Source organism: Nicotiana tabacum, chromosome 7 (genome assembly GCF_000715075.1).
Source record: "Nicotiana tabacum cultivar K326 chromosome 7, ASM71507v2, whole genome shotgun sequence".
In the NCBI taxonomy this organism is placed as follows: Eukaryota; Viridiplantae; Streptophyta; class Magnoliopsida; order Solanales; family Solanaceae; genus Nicotiana; species Nicotiana tabacum.
Window position 1 is genome coordinate 41699059 of NC_134086.1, and position 20467 is coordinate 41719525.

Below are 20467 nucleotides of genomic sequence, written 5' to 3' on the forward strand. Positions count from 1 at the left end.
ATAATGTATATTCAGTCGAATGTAATTAGTCCCATTTATTACTTTTACTGTCAAAGAAATATTTATCTTGGTGTTTTAACATCAACGATCTACACTTCAATCCTAAATAGGAATATATTTTGTTTTGTTATGCTATGGTGTTTTGGTTAGAAGAAATTATTTGAAAAGCCACTATGTTCATTGTTCATGTCTTTCCGCGAGTTTCATTTGGGAAGACTATCTCATTGTGGCTCATATGTATTGCCAATATATATATACACACATATTATTTGACGAAGGAGAAGCTAATAACAATGATGGTGAAGACCAAGGAAATAAATTTCTTAGAAAGAAAACTACTCGATGCAGGAGATATGAAAAGACACTCTAAAATTTTAATTGGAGAATGAGGTAAGAACGAAAATTGGCAAAAAACAGGAAGAAAATTATTAAATGAGACAAGAACTAGAATCAAACTCAACAAAGTACTCAGTAAAATTCTTTTTCCTTCTCTTTCTCTGTTTTGTTAGTAATAGCTTGTTTGGTCAAGCCGGAAAAATCAACTTATTTTGAGAAGTGTTTTTTTTCAAAAGTACTTTTGGTGAGAAAGAGTTTGTGTTTGGCTAATTAATTTGAAAAGCACTCCTAAACAACAATTAGTTTTTGGCCAAGCTTTTAAAAAGTGCTTGTAAGTGTAGTTTTCTCAAAAAATGCTTCTCAAAAAATTACTTCTAGGAAGAAGCTATTTTTTTCTGTTTCTGCTTCTACTCAAAAACACTTTTTTCTTCTGAAACCTTGACCAAACAGTTCTTCAACTTTGGAAAAAAAAAAGCACCTTTTACCTTGGAGAAGCTTGGCCAAACAGACTATAAGTCTTCTTCCCATTGCTTCCTTAAGCAAGCAACTAGCATAACATCATCTCTCACACATTTTTGGTTGTGCTTTGGTTTTTGACTTCAACCAGATTCAGAGAGATTAATCATAGTTATCAAAATTCTAGACTTTGGTTTCTCGCATCAAATCAGTTTCACATTGATAAAAATCAACAACTTCATCAAAAGCAGAATATACTTCGCCACATATATGCGGACAAAGTTGTGAACCAAAAGGCAGAGGTGATACAAGAGAACAGGTTTCCTGACATAGCTTTTCATTAAAAAACTTATACTAATATAAATGCTCAATTTTTGTGCGGTATGCCTACGGAACCAAGCAATATGCACCTTTGATTCTGTATTCATCTCAGGTTTCAAGAATCTGTTTGCTACACAAGATTTCAAACATACAACTCTTGGAGGTTTTTTCAGCATCCAAGAGAGTCTACCTAATCACAGCATGGTTAGCCACTTCTCATTCACACAACTAAAGTAAAACCAAATTCTCTACATAGGATAATCTATTCTGCAAACTAGGATCTTATGTTAGTGCAATTACAGATGATTTGCTCTTTGAATCCTTCTCATCCTTCTTCTTGGGGTTCTTCCTCTTCCTGGAGAAGATTTTCCCTGTTGTCATGGGCCCAGAAACCACGCACGTCTATTAGCATGCTTGCAACGGTACCACCTTGTTTGCATGACAATAAATCAGCCAGTGTTATCCTCAAAGCATCAGTCGGCTTCACCATATCCCATATTTCATCCCTTACATCCTCGATGCAGAGTTCATAGTTCCCTCCTTCAATCCATTTTTGATGGACATCTCTGTTTTTTTAATACAAATAACATTCCATATCAGAAATGGACCACTATAGTGGAATGCTCAGTGATACAAGAAGAAATCTGATTGTAAGACATAAAATACTTGGCCCTATTTGGATGATGTAAAATGATTTTTGGTGTTTCGTCGGACATAAAGTTGGTGCAATATAATATAATGGAGAGTGGTGGTGGGGAATGTTTCCATTTACAGAAACATAATTTTCAGTTCTAGACAACCAAATACAAGGAATTTCATTAAGGAAAAACATTTTACATCATACAAATAGGCCTTAATCTGGACACTGGAAGAAGTTCCATAACTAGGTTGAGATTCAACACCTAGATGGTCAAGGTCAACCCAAGACCGTCTAAACTTTCATGGGTTCTTGTCCTCTTACCCACATCCTTTTTGGTGTACAGGGGAGTGGTAAATAGTAGTGGTAGCGTATAGAATCAAATAAACACTTCAGTCTATTGAGTGGCTGATACTTCAATGAGCTTATGTATCTGGTTATTTGAGACTTGCAGCACTATCTCAGGAACCACAAGTAGGAAATCCCAGAAACTCTTTTTAGGAAGATTGAATCAGGATACATCTCAAACTCAACTGTGATCCCTTCTTTCTCTTCCATATTTCGTTTTTCCTTTTCTCAATTTGGAATAACAAATACGAAATAACTATGTACTACTGACTAGACAGGTGGAGAAAATTTCCTCATAGCAAAAATACAACTACATGTTCCTTTTACCTGAATAGCGTGTGAATATCAGCTGTAGTTAGGAAACCCCTTCCATTGAGATCAAGACACCTGAACAAATATGTTAAACCCTCTGGAGCATCCTTGTTTTCCAGGGCTAGTACGAAGTCAAGAAAGCTTTCAAAATCCATTTCACGGGCATTGCCGCCTCCAATTTTTCCACGCCGAACGTGCTCGTCAAAAACTAGTAATTAAACAAACCAAAAAAAGTTCACAACAAATACGAATTCAATCCTAGGATTATATAAAAGCTATAGGAGGTTTAAAAATAAAAGCACCCAGATGACTTCTGACTGTAAAAATGAGAAATGCACATTGGTATGAGATAACAAGAGAGTTTAGATGAAAGGGGGAAAGAGCTTTCTCTGGTAGTCCGCTGCATCAGGTTACAATCAGCAAGACAAGGTGGAAAAGTAACATGATGTGGCTGAAGTTCGTTTGAAATGTTTGCGTTATTTCCTTTAGGAGAAGGCAGGATAACTTTAGGTCATGCAAATGGAAAACTTCAGGATAATCCATACCAAAAAGGGCCAAAATCCTTTAATATCCAGAAGATAAAGAGTGGTGTCGCTCTGTTCTCTGGAGCCTGGGCTGTAGATACTGTAAACATGACCTATGGAGGGAAAGATTGCAGCAATCAAGTGGGCAACTATACTGATGATAGAGGTAATGTTCGTAGTGTTTAGATTACATATTAATCTTATTTATTATTAAGATGCAATGTGTCCAAATTCTTTATGGTGCCTAAAAATTTGAGGTGTTCCCAGATTGCAGGTAACAACTCAACAGGTGGTGCAAGAACTGATTCTAGCAATGAGGCAATAGTAGGACTTCAAAGATGGCAGCAAGATAAGACTATTGGTAGTGCCTATAGGATATATGAGAACATAATCAACTGCTTGACCAGTGCTAATCCTGTCTTGCAATATTGATAATAAATTGGAGAAATAGACTCAACATCCAGTGAGAAAACCCTTGATAGTGGTGCCAGATTGGAGTACCATGACAGCAGCAACTGGCAGGGATCTCCCTAGGTGAGACAGCTCACCCATCCTGGAGCCTATGCCCACTGCCCTTTGAAGATGGTGCCAGATTGGATTACCATGACAGTGGCAATTGGCAAGGAACTCCCTTGGTAAGACAGCTCCCATCTTGGAGCCTATGTCCCATGGTGACCCCCAGTATCAAAAAGAAGAAACATGGCTGAATCCCTACCTAGTTTAGACTGGAGAGAAATCTCGAGGCATCAGATTCCTAGGTCTAGTGACAGGTAGGTGAACATGCAAAGTGTCTATCTCAGACAGCAAGGTTTCAATGTGAACTACGGGAGTGACTCCTATAGGATTTCCAGCAATAATTGCAGAAAATGAAAGAAATAGTTAGGAAAAGAGACCACAGCTGCAGCAGACCACACAACTGAAACATCCCATAGATCCTCAAGAAAGATACATCAATGGTACATAAGCAGACTCTCAGTTTTACCTCTTTCAATGAAGATATCCGTTAGTGTACCATCAGCATATTCCCTTAGCTCCTGCTTGCTCAATGTTCCGTTCATATCTTTATCAAGAGCAAGAAACATGTCTGCATAATTCATATAAGCATATATCTTAAGGAAGGCAGAAGAGAACGAATACCCAGAAAAATAAAATTAAACAAAAGAGAAAAACACACACGCAGAGAGAGAGAGAGAGAGAGAGAGAGAGAGAGAGAGAGAGAGAGAGAGAAGAGGAGGAGAATAAGAAAAAAAAGGAGGGGGAGGAGAAGAATAAGGAGAAAGTGGGGAATATTAGGAAAGATGTGTGAGCGTAACTATTCTGGGGATTGGGATATACCATGCTGTGATTCCCACAACAACCACAGTAGCAAGTATTTGGACATATAACTACCTTTTTTATCTATTAAATGCCGTTTACACTTGATTCTCCACCAGCCCATGTATAAAAGCTATAAACAATCTTGTAGCATGACCAAGTATTGAGAAAATTGGAAGCACTAAACTGACAACCTTTGTTTCCTATCAGCTTAAAAGAAATTAAGAGAGGTTCTGTACTTACAGCACGTACTATGTGGAACTGTACTCATTCAAAGGGGAATACTGTATCAGAGCTGGTTAAACTAGCAGACAATATGATCCGGGCGGCAGGAACCTTTGGAATTATAACATAAAACATACTGCAACCAACAGTTACCGTCTACGTTTAGTAGTACTGATAAGAGTGTCACACATAATAGGTGTGGATTCGATTCTAAATGTCTCCCCTCTCCCATTCCCAGATCCCCGATGTAATAGAAAGACAGCTCCAATGGAAGCTGGGTAGAAGGAAAGCAGTAAACAAAACATGACATGGATCTGCTTCAAAATTAAGAAATTCAGAGCACTGACCACATATGCGCTGTGCAGAAGTTAGGGAAAACCAGTTTTCAGCTTGTTCTGTGTCAGTAACTTCTTCTTCAGTTTCCTAGCACACAAATAATGTGAACATATCATCCTCAAAGTAAAAGGAAAACTGATGCAAAAGCAGATTCTTACTTTTAGAACAAATAAGGAACTATAAACAGTTATATGTTTCTCCTGCAGAATACAGTGAAAACTTTGCAACAAAATAGTTTAGTGAACATCTTTGTGCGCGCAAAGGAGTAGCAGATTTTTTTAGGTGTAGATTGTAAACAAACTATGACTTCGAATCTAGGTGATATTTTGTAAAAGTTGGTTCTTAACAAAGAATTATGCAAATAATTTTGATAAAATTGTGCAAAATACTAACCGAGGACCATCACTTTTATGTGTTTTAAGTTCTAGGAACCAAAAAAAAGTCCTGGGAACAGCTGAATAAACTAACTTCTACTTGTCAACCCCAACACTTAGCAATAATATCAGGAAAATGCTAGGTTGCAATATGTATCAGAAATTGAGGAAACAAATTTGAGATATAAGAGTGCTTTCCAGTATTTCGCCAAGTCTCGTTAGCTTATTAAATGATATTCTGACAATAGCTCATTTGGAAAGCATTTCTGTACTTAAATTGAATTAGTTAGGCAGAGAAAAAGTAACATGCAGGTTTGAATCTCCCATTTTGTCAGGTTTCTCCAACTTTTTTACATCCTAAGACGTTCAACAAACTCAAGATATGTCATCACTTTATTGTGTTCCTCGGTGAATCAAATTACTCAACTGAAGCTGAAACATGGCATCTGGAATATTAAATCCTTCTTCATCCCCATCCCTCAAATTCCATTTTATAGTGCCTTTCTAACAACCGGAAAGTGGACTAAGTGAGGACAGATAGTTTAATGTAAAGAATTCACACCTTAAATTTTGCTGAAGGAGGTGCTACATGAAAGAAGTTAAATGTTCAAGGCTGATTAAAATGAAGGGTTATGAGGATTTCTTAAGGATTGAGAACAAAGCCCAATCAAAACTGTCACAAGGACAAGAATACTAAGTATCAAGATTTCTAATAATAACTTTGTCATCTGGGACAACAGCTAAAAAGTCCAAAAAGACGAAAAAAGTCATAACTCTCAAGCTCTCAGGCACACTCCCCGAGGAGCCTGAGTACAAGAATTTTTAGCTTTCCATGAACACCATTAGACAGCCCTCGAAATTCCGACCACTCCACTGAAATTTTTCCGACGAAGCAGCCTCCACGCGCCGCCACGCGCGACACTTTCTGGCGACCCAGTCACCACGCGCCGGGCGCGTGAGCCAATTTCCGGCAGCTTTTCAAAAAAAAAAATTTGGACAGCTTCCTGTACTGCTAATTCCGACCAGATCGGTACAATTTTTTCAGATTTCCGACGACTTTTATTTTTCCGGGAGCGGGAAACCTTTGTTTTAGCCCAAATTTCAGTTTCTTTTACCTCAACAGCTCAACTGTGATGACCATCAAATACTCCTTATAATTTCCATAACCTGAACAGCTGGGTTGTACAATATGGGAGACAACCGGATTTATTTCAACGCAGGATTCAAATCTTTTGACATCACCAGATGGAATTCCAACAAAGAGGTATGGTTCGAATGGGTGGAGAGAAGCCGCAGCATGATGAGACATTCATCCATGGGCAGAAAGGTAATGGAATGGATTTGTTTTGTACTTAAAGAAGCGTCGACAGATCAAATGAATTTAGTGAAGCGATGGAAGTACAAGGAACATATGACAGAACATTTCTGTACCAGAAAATTCAACGTTCATGGAAGATACATGAGCATTCTGTCACTGAAGGGAAAAGGGAGGTCTGTTATTATAATTCCAGAGTTAGCTTTGAATGCAGGTTGGAAAGACATAGCAGCTAAGATAGAAAGATTCATACATCAGACCCCAAAATGAATCCCACAGCCCCACCTAGAATCACTGTGGACAACTACCCTTATGTCAAAGCAATCAAGGAGAGTAAATGGCAATCCAATACCCTTCGAGAGGCAAAGGTCAGCATAAACAATGGAGATATCTCTGTTGTGGAACCGACAGGTAGCGAGGATTCTGGTTTACTAAAAAGATGCATTGTCGGGTTTTTTGGGAAAGAAATCAATGAGAGACCCACTTTAGCAGACATAAGGCGATGGGCTAGTGCGTCATGGAACGAAGCATATGGAGTAAACATGTATAAAATGACAGGCAACATGTTTCTTTTTGAATTTCCAAACAGATTCATGGCGGAGCAGATTATGCAAGGAGAATGGAGTTGGAAAAAGTTCAAGCTTCATCTGGAATGGTGGAGTAATACTGCTGGATGCATTCCAAACTCACAAATCGAGGAAACATGCTGGATTAGAGCCATGGGGATTCCTTTACATCTATGGTCACAAAAGATCTTCAAAGAAATAGGAGATCTCTGTGGGGGATGGATAGCTACTGAAGAAGAAACTGATCTCAAAAATCATCTTAAGTGGGCAAGAATTAAAATTGTTGGTGATGGCAGAAAGACTCCCAATGAGGTTGGGATTAAAAGAGACGGTATCAAATTTTTCATCCCAATCTGGGCTGAAAGACAGACAAGATATGAGCTGAAGATGCAAGAAAACGAACAATGTTTTGAAATAGAGAGATATTTGAACAATCAAGTGGGGTGCACCATATTGCAAAACACTGATAAAGGAAAGGCAAGTGTGCAACTTACACAAGGTTCGAGTTCGATGAATCAGAGCAGTAAAGTGACAAACAACGAGCTGAAATCCTATGACTCCGACTTGGCTGCACAAGTCATTTTTAATGATCTCTCGTGTGAGTTTTCTGATGATATTAGGCTGAAGCCTTGTATTGAGGAAATGGGAGGACCTTCTTACCTAGGGGCAAAAGAGTCCACTCCAGGGGATCCAATCCCCAATGAAAACCTTGAAAGTATGCCAAAGGCAACACTTAACAGTTGCAGTCAGCCAGAAGGTGGAGCAGAGATAGCAAGACTGGAACAGAAGGCAGGGGAGCAGAGCATATACACAAATATGGGGGAAGATCAAGTTGGAAGTGCTTTGGAACAACTAAAGCACTTTAGCTCTATCCAAGATTGGGAAATCGAGGAGGTGAATCCTATAGCAGTTCAGCAACACAATCCATTAATGGATAGACATGGATGCAACACTATGGGTCCATCAAAATATTATCAAATTGGGGAAAATGTTTGGAGTAGATTTTCAAGGCCATGAAGAAGAAGCATTGGAGTTGTTAATGCAAATTGACAGTTGCAGACAGGTTAGAAGGGTGGAGACAGAGTTGGAGGTGAAGAAACAAATATTCTAAGGATCACTGGAATTAAAAGGTTTAACTTCGTTTGATGTCAAATTCAAGAGTGACGGGAAAAGGAGTAGGGGAAGAGATCTATCAATCATTTCAATATGAAGATCAAAGTAATTTCCTGGAATGTAAGGGGATTAAACGACAAGAAGAAAAAAGAGATCATAAAAAGTCAAGTGCAGAACTGGAGGGCAGACATTATATGCATGCAAGAGACAAAAGTGCAGGGGGATATCAAGGAAATAATCAGTCAAATATGGGGTGGTAGATGGGTGAGGTATGCAAGATTAGAAGCTAGCGGCACGAGAGGGGGGATTTTGTTATTATGGGATTGCAGAGTATGGAAAGGGGAGGTGTTACAGACTGGTGCATACACTTTGACTTGCAAGTTCGAGGCTCTTTTACAGAATTTTCAATGTCACATAACAGGAGTGTATGCCCCAAATTGTAGAGTAGAAAGGAAAATAGTATGGAGAGAAATTGGTGCAGTGAGGGGATTGATGGAAGGTCCTTGGGCGGTTTGTGGCGATTTTAATGTTACAAGGTACCCTTCTGAAAAACGAGAATGTTCAAGGAGGTCCAAAGCGATGGTGGAATTCTCGGATTTTATAGAAGATATGGAGTTGATAGATCTACGACTTGAAAGAGGCTACTATACTTGGTTCAAAGGGGACAATCATACAGCCGCTTCAAGAATTGACAGATTTCTCATTTCAGAAGAATGGGATGAAAGCTTCAGAAACATCAAGCAAACTATCCAACAAAGGTTCATTTCGGACCATTCACCTGTGGCTCTATACTGTGGTGCGTGGGAACAAGCTAAATCATACTTTAAGTTTGAAAATTGGTGGCTGAATGTGGAAGGTTTTGATGACAAAATTAGAGACTGGTGGACATCTTTTGAATTCTCAGGACGACCAGATTACATTTTAGCTTGCAAGTTAAAAGCTCTCAAGGGCAAGCTAAAAGAATGGAGCAGAGTTTATGAAGGTAATTTGGGACTGCAAAAATCAAAATTGCTAAGTCAACTAGCAGGTTTTGAGACAACACAACAACTAAGAGCGCTGACAGAGGAGGAATCAGTGAGGAAAACAGCTACTCTAATGGAGATTGAGGAACAACTCAAGAATGAAGAAATTGTATGGAGACAAAAATCAAGAGCTCTGTGGCTCAAAGAAGGGGACAGGAATACAAAAAATTTCCATCGCACTGCAAATGCACACAAGAGAAACAACAACATTGATCAACTAATGATTCGACATGAAGTAGTCGAGGATCCAGACAGAATAGAGATTGAGATAACTGAATTCTACAAGGAGTTATACAAAGAACCTGAAGAGTGGAGACCAATGGTCAATTTCGAAAATAGCTCAAGAATTTCTGAATCAGAAAGGGAGTTTTTACAGAGTAACTTTGAGGAACAAGAAGTTTTGACCTGTCTGAAGATGTGTGCAAGTGACAAGGCCCCAGGTACGGATGGATACACAATGGGTTTTTTCAGAAAGTGTTGGGACATTTTGAAGGAAGACATCATGGCGGCCTTCAACAACTTCCATTCTCAGGAGATGTTTGAGAAAAGCTTCAATGCAACATATATAGCTTTGATTCCAAAGAAGACAGGTGCGAAAGAATTGAGAGATTTCAGACCGATCAGTCTGATAGGGAGCTTCTACAAATTGCTCTCAAAAGTCTTAACCGAAAGACTTAAGAGGGTGGTAGGGAAAATTGTCGATGCTCAACAAATGGCTTTCATCAAAGGAAGACAAATAATAGATGCAGTGTTGATTGCCAACGAAGCTGTGGATTCAAGAATAAAAAAGAAAGAACCTGGAATCTTATGCAAATTAGATATTGAGAAGGCTATGATCATGTAAATTGGAGCTTCCTACTCAGAATGTTAGAACTAATGGGTTTTGGGCAGAAATGGAATAGATGGATGAAATTTTGCATATCTACTGTAAAATTCTCCATTCTCATAAATGGATCTCCTAAAGGTTTTTTCCATTCACACAAAGGTCTAAGACAAGGTGATCTTTTATCCCCCTTTCTATTCATTATAGCCATGGAAGGATTGAACAACATGATCAAAACGGCTAAAGTCAGTGGATGGGTTAAAGGTTTTGAGGTAAACAGGAGTGGGGCAAACAATCTAGAGATCACACATCTCCAATATGCTGATGATACTCTAGTCTTCTGTGATGCCGAAAAGGACCAACTTAAATTCCTAAGAATCATTTTGGTCTTATTTGAGGGAGTCTCAGGATTACACATCAACTGGAGAAAGAGCAATATTTTTCCCATTAATGAAGTTAACAACATGGAGCAACTGACACAGATATTGGGAGGAGAAGTTGGGTCCCTACCAACTGTTTACCTTGGGATGCCTCTTGGTGCAAGATCCAAATCAAAAGAAATCTGGAATTCAGTCATAGAAAAGTGTGAGAAGAAGCTGTCAAGATGGAAATCACAATACCTATCATTGGGGGGCAGGCTAGTTCTAATCAACTCAGTATTAGACTCACTTCCTACTTATATGATGTCTTTGTTCCCAATTCCAGCAGGCATTTTACAGAGATTGGACAAACTCCGAAGATCATTCCTTTGGCAAGGTAATAAAGAGAAAAAGGTCTTCCATTTAGTTAAATGGAAGACACTCACAATGGATAAAAAACAAGGTGGTTTAGGAATAAGGAATTTGAAGAATCATAGCAAGGCTCTTAGAATGAAATGGTTATGGAAGTACTCTCAAGAACCCCAATCTTTATGGGGCAAAGTGATCAAAGCAAAGTATGGTGAGGAAAATAACTGGGTGTCAAAAAAAGTCAGAACATCATATGGAGTAAGTGTGTGGAAATCCATCAGAGAACTTTGGCCTATAATGAAGAATCACTCCTCCATAAGAGTGAACAACGGAAGGAACACATCATTCTGAATGATAACTGGTTAGGAAACGGAAGCTTAAAGGAAAGATACCCCGATATGTTTGGTTTAGCACAAAACCAGCATAAGACAGTAGCTGATATGAGGAGTCATCAAGGATGGAAAATCGCTCTAAGAAAGACAGTTGAATGACTGGGAGATAACAAGATTAGCTGACTTTTACATAGAGTTGGAAGCATTTAAAGGATTACAGGAAGGTTTTGATTCACTTTGGTGGAAGAGGCACAACAGAGGGGTTTACCGGGTGAAGGATGCATATAAGATTTTGAATCATAATAATCAACAGGTGGACCCATGGCCTTGGAAACATATATGGAAAACAAAGATTCCATACAAGGTAGCTTGCTTCACTTGGCTACTAGCAAAGGAGGCGGTATTAACCCAGGATAATCTCATAAAAAGGGGAATTTCTCTGTGCTCAAGATGTTTTCTGTGCGGGGAAAATGCTGAAACTGTCACACATTTGTTTCTACATTGCAAGATTACAGACCAACTATGGAAAATCTTTATTAGTCTTAGGGGTATTTCATGGTCAATGCTATACAGGCTTAAAGATGTCCTTTATAGCTGGGAAGAAGCTGGAGCTGAAGCAACTAGTAGAGATAGATGGAGGACTATCCCGGCTTGTATCTGGTGGACAGTTTGGAGGGAAAGGAACGTGAGATGTTTTGAAGATAGAAGCAATCCAGTGCAGAAGATCAAACTCAATTGTATTCTTCTTTTTTGTTTTTGGTGCAAACAGATTTACATAGAAGATACATTGACAATCATAGACATACTAGGATCTTGCTAGGTCTCGAATTAGAACATCTACTAATCCTCTTCATGTAAATATGGTTTTCAGTGCAACCTATGTACTGATGTTTTTAATATATACAATAGTTACCAATTCAAAAAAAAAACTGTCACAAGGACAAATGACAGGTAGATTGCTATACACTTGAGAGAACTTATGCAGTATTTATCCGTAGCACTTAAACCACGCTTAATTGCATTAAGTAGTAGTACACGACAAGAAGAAGTTACCTGGTGAAGTTCCATCAACTCCTGAAGACAGTTGCTAAGCAATATCTTCTTTATGCATGCCTTACCTGTTGGGGTCAACATTGCACTTTTGAAGCTAAATTCAAGTAACAATTGTATAAAAGAGTTTATCTAGCAGCTCAAGATAATGCAAAGTATATCTAATGGATTGGGTATATAAAGCAAGAATATTTGTGCTTGGGAAATTATTGATTTGCTGGATTACAAAACAGCAGGAGTACCATATACAAAAGCTCGTAATATGAAAAAAGTCATTAAAAACACAAACCTCGTCTATGGGGATCACAAAAGAAGAAAAACTTGTGTGCAGCTATACGGCAATACATTTGCACAAAAGCAGCTGGCATGTCTCGAAGCTGTGCTAGGTTAGGAATCAAGCCCCGTATATAGGCTTCCATTTCCTGGCCCCAAAAAAGAAAGCGCATGTGTGAATTCAATTTGTCCAAGTGTGTGCGCTACTTACTAAGATAATAACTGTATAAGGCAAAAAAACAAATAAGTATAAAGCATTGGAGTTGAGAATAGTGAAGAACCATACATGGGGTTGAAGGAAGCCATCAGAGTCTTCATCAAGCTCGCTCATGTCAATTCGGGCTTGAGTAAGTGAAACCTAAAAAAGCAGAGAAATCATATTAGAAATGTAAGAAATATGACACAGAGAGCTTAAGACCTCTTCCTAATTTATTTTTAGCCAGCTCTTGAGAGAAGATGTGTCAACTCTTCCAGAGGAACAAGGAAATAACAAGTAGTATCAAAAAAATAACTAGTATCAAATAACAAACTTTTCCAAAAAAGAAAATATTAAAAGACCACACAACTTCTTATGTCACCAACATCTAAGTGAAATTTACATCTCGCAAGATGAACCCTCGTTAGAATAGCATGGCCAAGCAGCCTGCCGGTAGGAAGTTTTCACAGGATCTCTTTTTGAACTACAAAAAACTTCCAACTGTTTGCGCGCTATAAAATTCTTACAGAGACAGAATGCGTTACTATTCAGCTAAGTTGCGCGGGCTCTTTGATTTTGATGCCGTCCCTGTCCCGATACGAGACCGGGACGGGAGCGGGATCCGTCCCGGATACGGTCAACTGACTTCAGACACTTTGACCGGAGTCCATCGACAAATTTGGGAGAAAAATTGAGATTTTGATTTCTCAAAATAAAAAATAAAACAGATTTAGGAGAATGAAAGAATAATGTCCATCTTGGAGAGTGAAAGATTGAATTCTACAATATTCATGTAAGTTTTTCACATAATCTCTCAAAATTTACAATATTTTTATAGCTCTATTTTTTATTAGCCGAATCCCCGCACCCGTATCCATATCCGGATGCGCTCCCCCGAATCTTAAAATTTAGATTTTGCCGAATCCGATACTCAGATCCGTCCCGTATCAGATACCCGCACCCGAGTCCGAGCAACTTAGCTATTCAGTAAACTTTACGTCCTCAACAGAAGCTCCTGTTCAAAATAAGTTCAAATAGCAATATCTCAAGACCTGCAAATAACGTATTAACTCAACTATAGAATTGGAGGACGGCCAATTCACAGTGCCCTGGTTTTTTCTTTTTCAGATAAAATAGAGTTGATTTATGTGGTTCAGAGGGGTGCAATCCTATAAGGTAAAACTCACAATCACTACTCGAGCAGAATCTTATTTATGTTTTCTCTTCTTTTTTCCTTTTTTTTTTAGTTCCATCACATATTCCTTCTTTTCCTTCAGGAAGACCGCAAGACAAAGCCACAGAAACACATACACGCACATATCGTGTTTTTTTATAAGGTAATTTTATTTACGTTATCTCTTTCTTTAGTTCCTTCACATTTTTCCTTCTTTTCCTTCAGGAAGACCGCCAGACAAAGACACAGAAACACATACACGCACATATTGTGATTTGATCATTCCAAGAAATTAGGATCAAAGTTGTTCACTTAACTGGTACAATGTTTTTTATTCACAAAGGAAGTGAGTTTCATCAGGGGTACAAACAAAGCATTGAATATATGAATTTCGATGTACAAAGAAAGCAGATTGAACAACCTTAAAGCTTATGAATAAACCAATAAACAGTCAAATTTCGGTGTATAAAACGCAAACAGATTCAATATACTTCCACCATGTCAGGGACAGGGAAGTATATCTGAGTGTATTTAAACACTGTTGAGGAAAAGTAAAGCTAAAAGGACTTTGCAGGTACAGGTTGATAATACTCACTGTGCGCATCACATAAAGGTAAAACGGCAGAATGGCAATTCTCCCTGATTCATCCTTCTCAAACTTCATGAAATTTGAAGGACTGAAGAAGCGGCGACATTTAGGCCCTATTTGTTCTGTACAGACAGAGGCAATGTGGCAAAAGTCTTCATAATTCATCTAAACAAGACAAAGAATCACTTTCTCAGCATGCTTACAGATGTTGCTAGAAAACAAAGAATTAATATATATAGTAACAATAATATAACAACAACAGTAAATAAATGAAGAACTTTTTTTGTCTGTTTGTCTCAGATGGTTCAGAATGATCTCTATGGTTAATTACTCAAAGAACAAAGCACAAAGGAAGTGCAAGTGACATAAATGAGAAGCAATTAAGGAAGTTGAAGATATAGTCAAGCAATCAGATAAACACATCGATGAGGAGCAAAAAACAAACATTTGAAGAATGAGATATGCCACCCATAAGCACTTAATACCTATTTCATCAATACATTCAGGTTTGGTATTACCATATTAGACTATTAGCTTAGCCAAAGTAACAGGAAGTAGGTTAGGATTCAAGCAACAACAACGATTTGGTATGACAGCCTCTTTTTTTTAATTGTGTGATTTAGTATGACAGCCATTCGGCCGAAATATCGAAACGGTGAGGACTCTAACTTTTTCCATTCTAACACTTTGTGAATTATAGTCTCAAAGTTCAACCAATAGTATGCTGCTGACAGTTTTCTGAATGATGCACCCATGTGTTCATGTAGGTGCCTCTGAGAGAGGAGAGACTCCCAAAGAGGATCTGACTTGGTGCTGGTTTTCTTTTCTTTTTTTTTTTTTGAGCTGGAAAATCGAAAACTGACTGGGTGCTGGTTATAAAATTTGAAATCAGGAAAATAAAGTTATTGTCTAACCTTTTCTGCACCGGTTGCATCATCGATCACACAGTTCTCTCTTAGACAGACCCACATAGCATCCAAATCATCAGCATTTAGCAAAAGGTCAGATTGTTTCTGAACAAATAAAAGAAGTTAATTAACTCTATACATTTTCACAGACATGAACTATAAAAATATCAACTATCCCAGTGACCCTGTTTTCTAAAAATAGGTTAAGATACTATTCATCAATATCAACATGATGATGGCCATCAACAAGAAAAACAAAAAACCCTCAGTAACAGCAGAGAAAAGCTCCTTGGCCAAGAGCACTGGAAAGCTGGATCCCAATGCTTGACGCTTTACAACCAGTGACCATATGCAAACTAGGAAAAGGATATTAATACCTTTAAAAATCGGTATTTTGCCAGCCGCTGAACCCTATGACTAATAGATCCTTCTTCAGGTTTCTAAAAAGGAGAAAAAAGACAGAAGTAGTAAGGATGAGAGTAGGATATAAGGTAGAAACATCGCGAGTTACACTATCATCTAAGAATGCAATGTGATACCTTCTTATAGAAGCTAGGAATAGTGCCAGCTTCAGCACTCTTTTGTTGCTTGTCCTTAAAAATATCTAGCAAGATTCTTTTTGTTTCAAGCTCTGAAATGAAAACATGAAGACATAGTCAGATAACGCATACTGCACATAGATTCATGATTTACAGAATGCAGCGACAGATTTGCATACCAAGGGAAGTGTTAAACCAAACCAAATCATAACAAGAAAGTTTTGAAGAAGAATATACACCTAAAGCCAATATAGGAGAGGAAAAAACTAAACAACTAAATTAGCTGAAAAAATGCCAGCTCTGAAAATGGAACCCAAATTGTTACATAAAAATAAACCATCCTGAAGCGACAAACTTGGAGTCAATTTGAAACCAATGGACACAAGTGCATATTGATTACCATCGCCCACTTGAACATTGAATGGACCTTTGATCAATAGAAAGCAAGTACACTACCACACAGCGTTCTTTGCTCCAAGGGCATGAAATGCATGATAATATGAGAGAAGCTCATCCTTACAATAATTTTTCTGCTTTCTAATGTGTAAAAAAAGTTCAGCACGGTGCACAAAGCATCCCGCATTCACGCAGGGTCCGGGGAAGGGCTGCACCCCAAGGAGGTGTAATGTAGGTGTGTGCGTAAATAAAACAAATGAGTGAAAACCATCAAATTACCTGTGAATATGTGATATCATATTACTCATTGTTTATCTAAAACAACAACAACTACGCCTCAGTTTCAAACAAGTTGGGGTCGGCAAACAAATCCTCATTCCTTTCATTATCCTCAACTCGTATCATCATCGTATCATCATCATTACTAACATAAAATAGAAGGGCAAGTAAAAGAAATAAATATATACAAAAAAATAATAATAACAGTAATAATGATAATAATAGAAATTCTCTAGCAAGTCTAAAACCTATTCCCAACTAGTAGTTATTGCCTACATGGATTTTCCTCTTCCATTGTGCCCTATATTTAGTGAAGTCTGCATTTATACCAAGGATTTGTAGGTCTTTCGAGATAACTTTCTTCCATGTGATTTCAAGTCTACCTCGCCCCCTTTTAACACCTTCCCCCGGGACCCCATTATAGTTTCACACCTATGGACCGATACATTTATAGGCCGGCGTAGGACATGATCAAACCATCTCAAGCGACCTTCTCTTATCTTATCCTCAATGTGTGCTAGCTACTTGCACCTTCTGGCGAATGCGTTCATTTTTAATCTTATCTAATCTTGGGTGACCGCAAATCCATCTTAGCATTGCATTTCTACAACACTCATCTTGTGGATATGTTAAACTTTAGCAGCCCAACATTTACTACCACATAATATAGTCGGTCTTATAGCTGTTCTATAGAACTTACCTTGGTAGGCATTCTTCTATCACATAATACCCTGGTAGCAATTTTCCATTTCAACCATCCGGTTCTAATTTTATAAGTAAGATCTTCATCTACCATTCCATTCTCTCGAAACAACGAGCCTAGATATCTAAATCGTTTGTCCTTTGGCACCACAATTCCATCTACTCTCACCTCAAATTCACTCTTCTCATGCCGACTAAACTTGCAAGTACTCAGCCTTACTTTTACTTATTTTAAAACCCATACTCTCTAAGGTGCTTCTCCATAGCTCAAGCTTTTGGTCGATACCCTTGCTAGTTTCGTCGATTAACACAATGTCATCAACAAATAGCATATACCATGGGACCTCATCTCATATTGCGTTGATTAACTCATCCATAACTAGGATAAATAAGCAGGGTCTCAATGCAGAACGCTGGTGTAAAACCACTGCTATGGGAAACTCTTTTGTATCTCCTACTATTGTTTTCACACTAGTGACAACTCCTTCATACATGTCATTTATGACATTTATATATTTAATGTGAATTGTTTCTTCTCCATCACCCACCAAAGGACCTTTCGTGGTACTCTATCATATGCTTTCCTCAGGTCAATGGGTAGATCTTTCTTCCTTACGCGATAAATTTTCATCAAACTTCTTAGCAAGAATACAGCTTCCGGTGTAGATCCACCGGACATAAATCCAAACTGGTTCTATGTTACCCTGTCGTGTTCCTAAATTTACACCCTATCGCTCTTTCCCAGAGTTTCATCGTATGACTCATGAGTTTAATGCCACGATAACTCGCACAACTTCGAATATCTCCTACAGCTATCAGAAAAACCAGCCGACCACCGAGTAGGATCTCACTAAGGAGGTGAACAACACGAATTCCCATAATAGGAGGTGAACAACACGAATTCCCATAATAGGAGGTGAACAACACGAATTCCCATAACTAAAATTAGCACAAAAAATATCACATATATAAGTTACCCTTTTGAGATCAACATGCATAAATCATTACAAGTCATGAATTAACTCAGAAAAAAGCTCAGTACAGTAAAACTATTGGGGGAGGTAGAGGAAGCTGAGAGAGAAAAAATGGAAAATGCATAAACCAGTTGTGATAAAACCAAATGAAACCATGCAAACGGAAATCCAAATGGGTGAAGAGAAACTGACTTACCCATTAGGGCTTCGGAGCCGAGGCCAGCGCCGGATCCGATGTATCTACGGAGGTTTCGGACCCAAAGCATTGAGGATGCGGGAGGAATCTTTCGCTGCTGCGCCGGAGCCTCAGGGCCTTCGCCATCGCTTGACCCACTGTACATTGCTTGAGGTTTTGAGCTGCCGAACCCACCAATTCAAATAACAGACGATTTTTTTTATTTTAACTGGAGAAATTTCTCAGAAATGGTGTGTTGATGTTGATGAGTTTCAAGCTATGGAAACCCTAGAAATGTAGTGAACCAGAAGCCTGTCGATTCGTTACTCTGTGGAGCTCGATCCGATGAGTCCACAGGGAGCGTGGCAGAAGAACAAAATCCAGACAACAATTACAAAAGAGAGGAGTAATAAATTTACGTTTCGAAATTCAGTCCAGAAAAAGAAAAAAACAATCCTCGGATATTTTGATACTCCTTGTCATCTCTTTTTTTATTTTTTTATTTTTATTTATTAGGTCCGACTAAATTTAGATATAAAAACTTTGTAAAGTTTGGAATAAAGGTGATTTTATACTCCAAAACTTGATGAGGAAACTTTTTTGATTAATAATGATCAACTTAGAAGACGTTTGAATTGGCTTTTAAGCTGGTCAAATAAATCTTCAAGCTTTTTTTTAGTGTTTGGTAATGTTAAAAAGTACCTAAAATAAATTAAAAATCGGTTAAAACAAGTTAAAAGCAATAAGTGGAAAATCTAACTTATTGCTTTTTGACTTAAAATTTATTCCACTTGAAAAAGTCATTTTTCTTAAACCAATCCAAATGGCCTCTTATTTGTTGTTTGCTCGCGTAAATAGTCTTTTCTCTTTCTACTTTGGCTTGGTACACATATTAACTCGTGTACTTCTCCCAATATTTAAACACTTCTATAATTTCTAAAAAGGAAAAAGGTCCAAATTTACTCCTCTATTTTTAACTATTTTATATAGCTAACCTCCGTTATATTATTCGGTCAAATTTATTCCTATCGTTATACTATTCGATCAAATTTACTCCTATCATCAGGAAATTTTTAAAAATTACCCCTCAGTCCATTAGGTGACCCAAAATCTCCCTAATCATTCTAGTTAAGTCACTTATTCTTCTTCTTAATTTACTATTTTCGATTTAGTTGGTATTTATCGGCTTTCTTAATTGAAAAAAATAAATAAGAGAAAGAAATATTAAAATAATACAGTGGTTAGTAAACAAAGTATAGTAAAATTAAATAATCTAAATTATGTAGCTTATCTAAATTCTAAAAGTATTTACAATACCCCGGCTTTAATGAATTCGTGCCATGAAAGGTATGGAGACTTTGCATTGTCGAGTTCAACTTTGCTTTAATCAAATGCATATGCATTGTGCACTCTTAAGTTAGTCGACCGAATACTAACTAGACAACACAAATATATTCCAATGTATATTTACATACAAGATGAGCAACCACATATAATACATAACAAATAGACCCACAAAAAATTTACGGTATGTATATGGTTGAAAAATTATAAAAGTTTTAAATCAATTCCAAAGAAGAGAAGTTGATGCAATGGTAATTAAAAATATTCATGAATAATTTATAATTTAGTACCTCTAGCATTCACCTTAATAATAATTTCTGAAAATAGTGAATCAAGAAGAATGTCACACCCCAATCTTGGGAGGTGTGACCGGCACCCGATGCCCGAAGGCCCGAGCGAACCAACCATGAGATATGATCTGAAATGTAATAACCTGCAGGCAGAAGAGTCCAACACGACATTCACACACACGCGCACGCGCGCACACACACACACACACACACACATACACACACACACACACACACATATATATATATATATATATATATATATATATATATATATATAACCTAGGCCAACAAGGCTGCAACAACAGTATAACAGCTATTCAGAAGGCCGATAGGGCCATACAAAAAAAATATATATGCAATGACCGCTAGTCTGCAAGCCTCTAAGAGTGTAACACAATCTCAACATGTCAGGACAAGGCCCCCGACATGCCCAAAACTACACATATACACCTGTAATAGTACCTATGAACTCAAAATCAGCAACTCCGAAGAA

At 37.8% G+C, this 20467-nt stretch overlaps 1 protein-coding gene and 1 non-coding gene across 2 annotated transcripts; both read right to left on the reverse strand.

Moving 5' to 3' along the window:
• Positions 1–1098: 1098 nt before the first annotated feature.
• On the reverse strand, positions 1099–18821 carry LOC107825632 (putative serine/threonine-protein phosphatase 2A regulatory subunit B'' subunit TON2). The gene is made up of 12 exons (XM_075257154.1): positions 18359–18821; positions 15812–15903; positions 15650–15712; positions 15279–15377; positions 14371–14529; positions 12692–12763; positions 12422–12554; positions 12136–12200; positions 4821–4896; positions 3917–4018; positions 2426–2618; positions 1099–1679 (listed from the first exon to the last, which is right to left on the reverse strand). Exons 1-12 carry the CDS (start codon positions 18501–18503, stop codon positions 1439–1441), a joined length of 1440 nt encoding a protein of 479 aa, XP_075113255.1. The 5' UTR covers positions 18504–18821; the 3' UTR covers positions 1099–1438.
• LOC142162499 (small nucleolar RNA snoR104) lies at positions 2176–2294 on the reverse strand. Its single transcript, XR_012693759.1, has one exon. It is a non-coding gene; the product is annotated as a small nucleolar RNA snoR104 (small nucleolar RNA).
• Positions 18822–20467: the final 1646 nt, after the last annotated feature.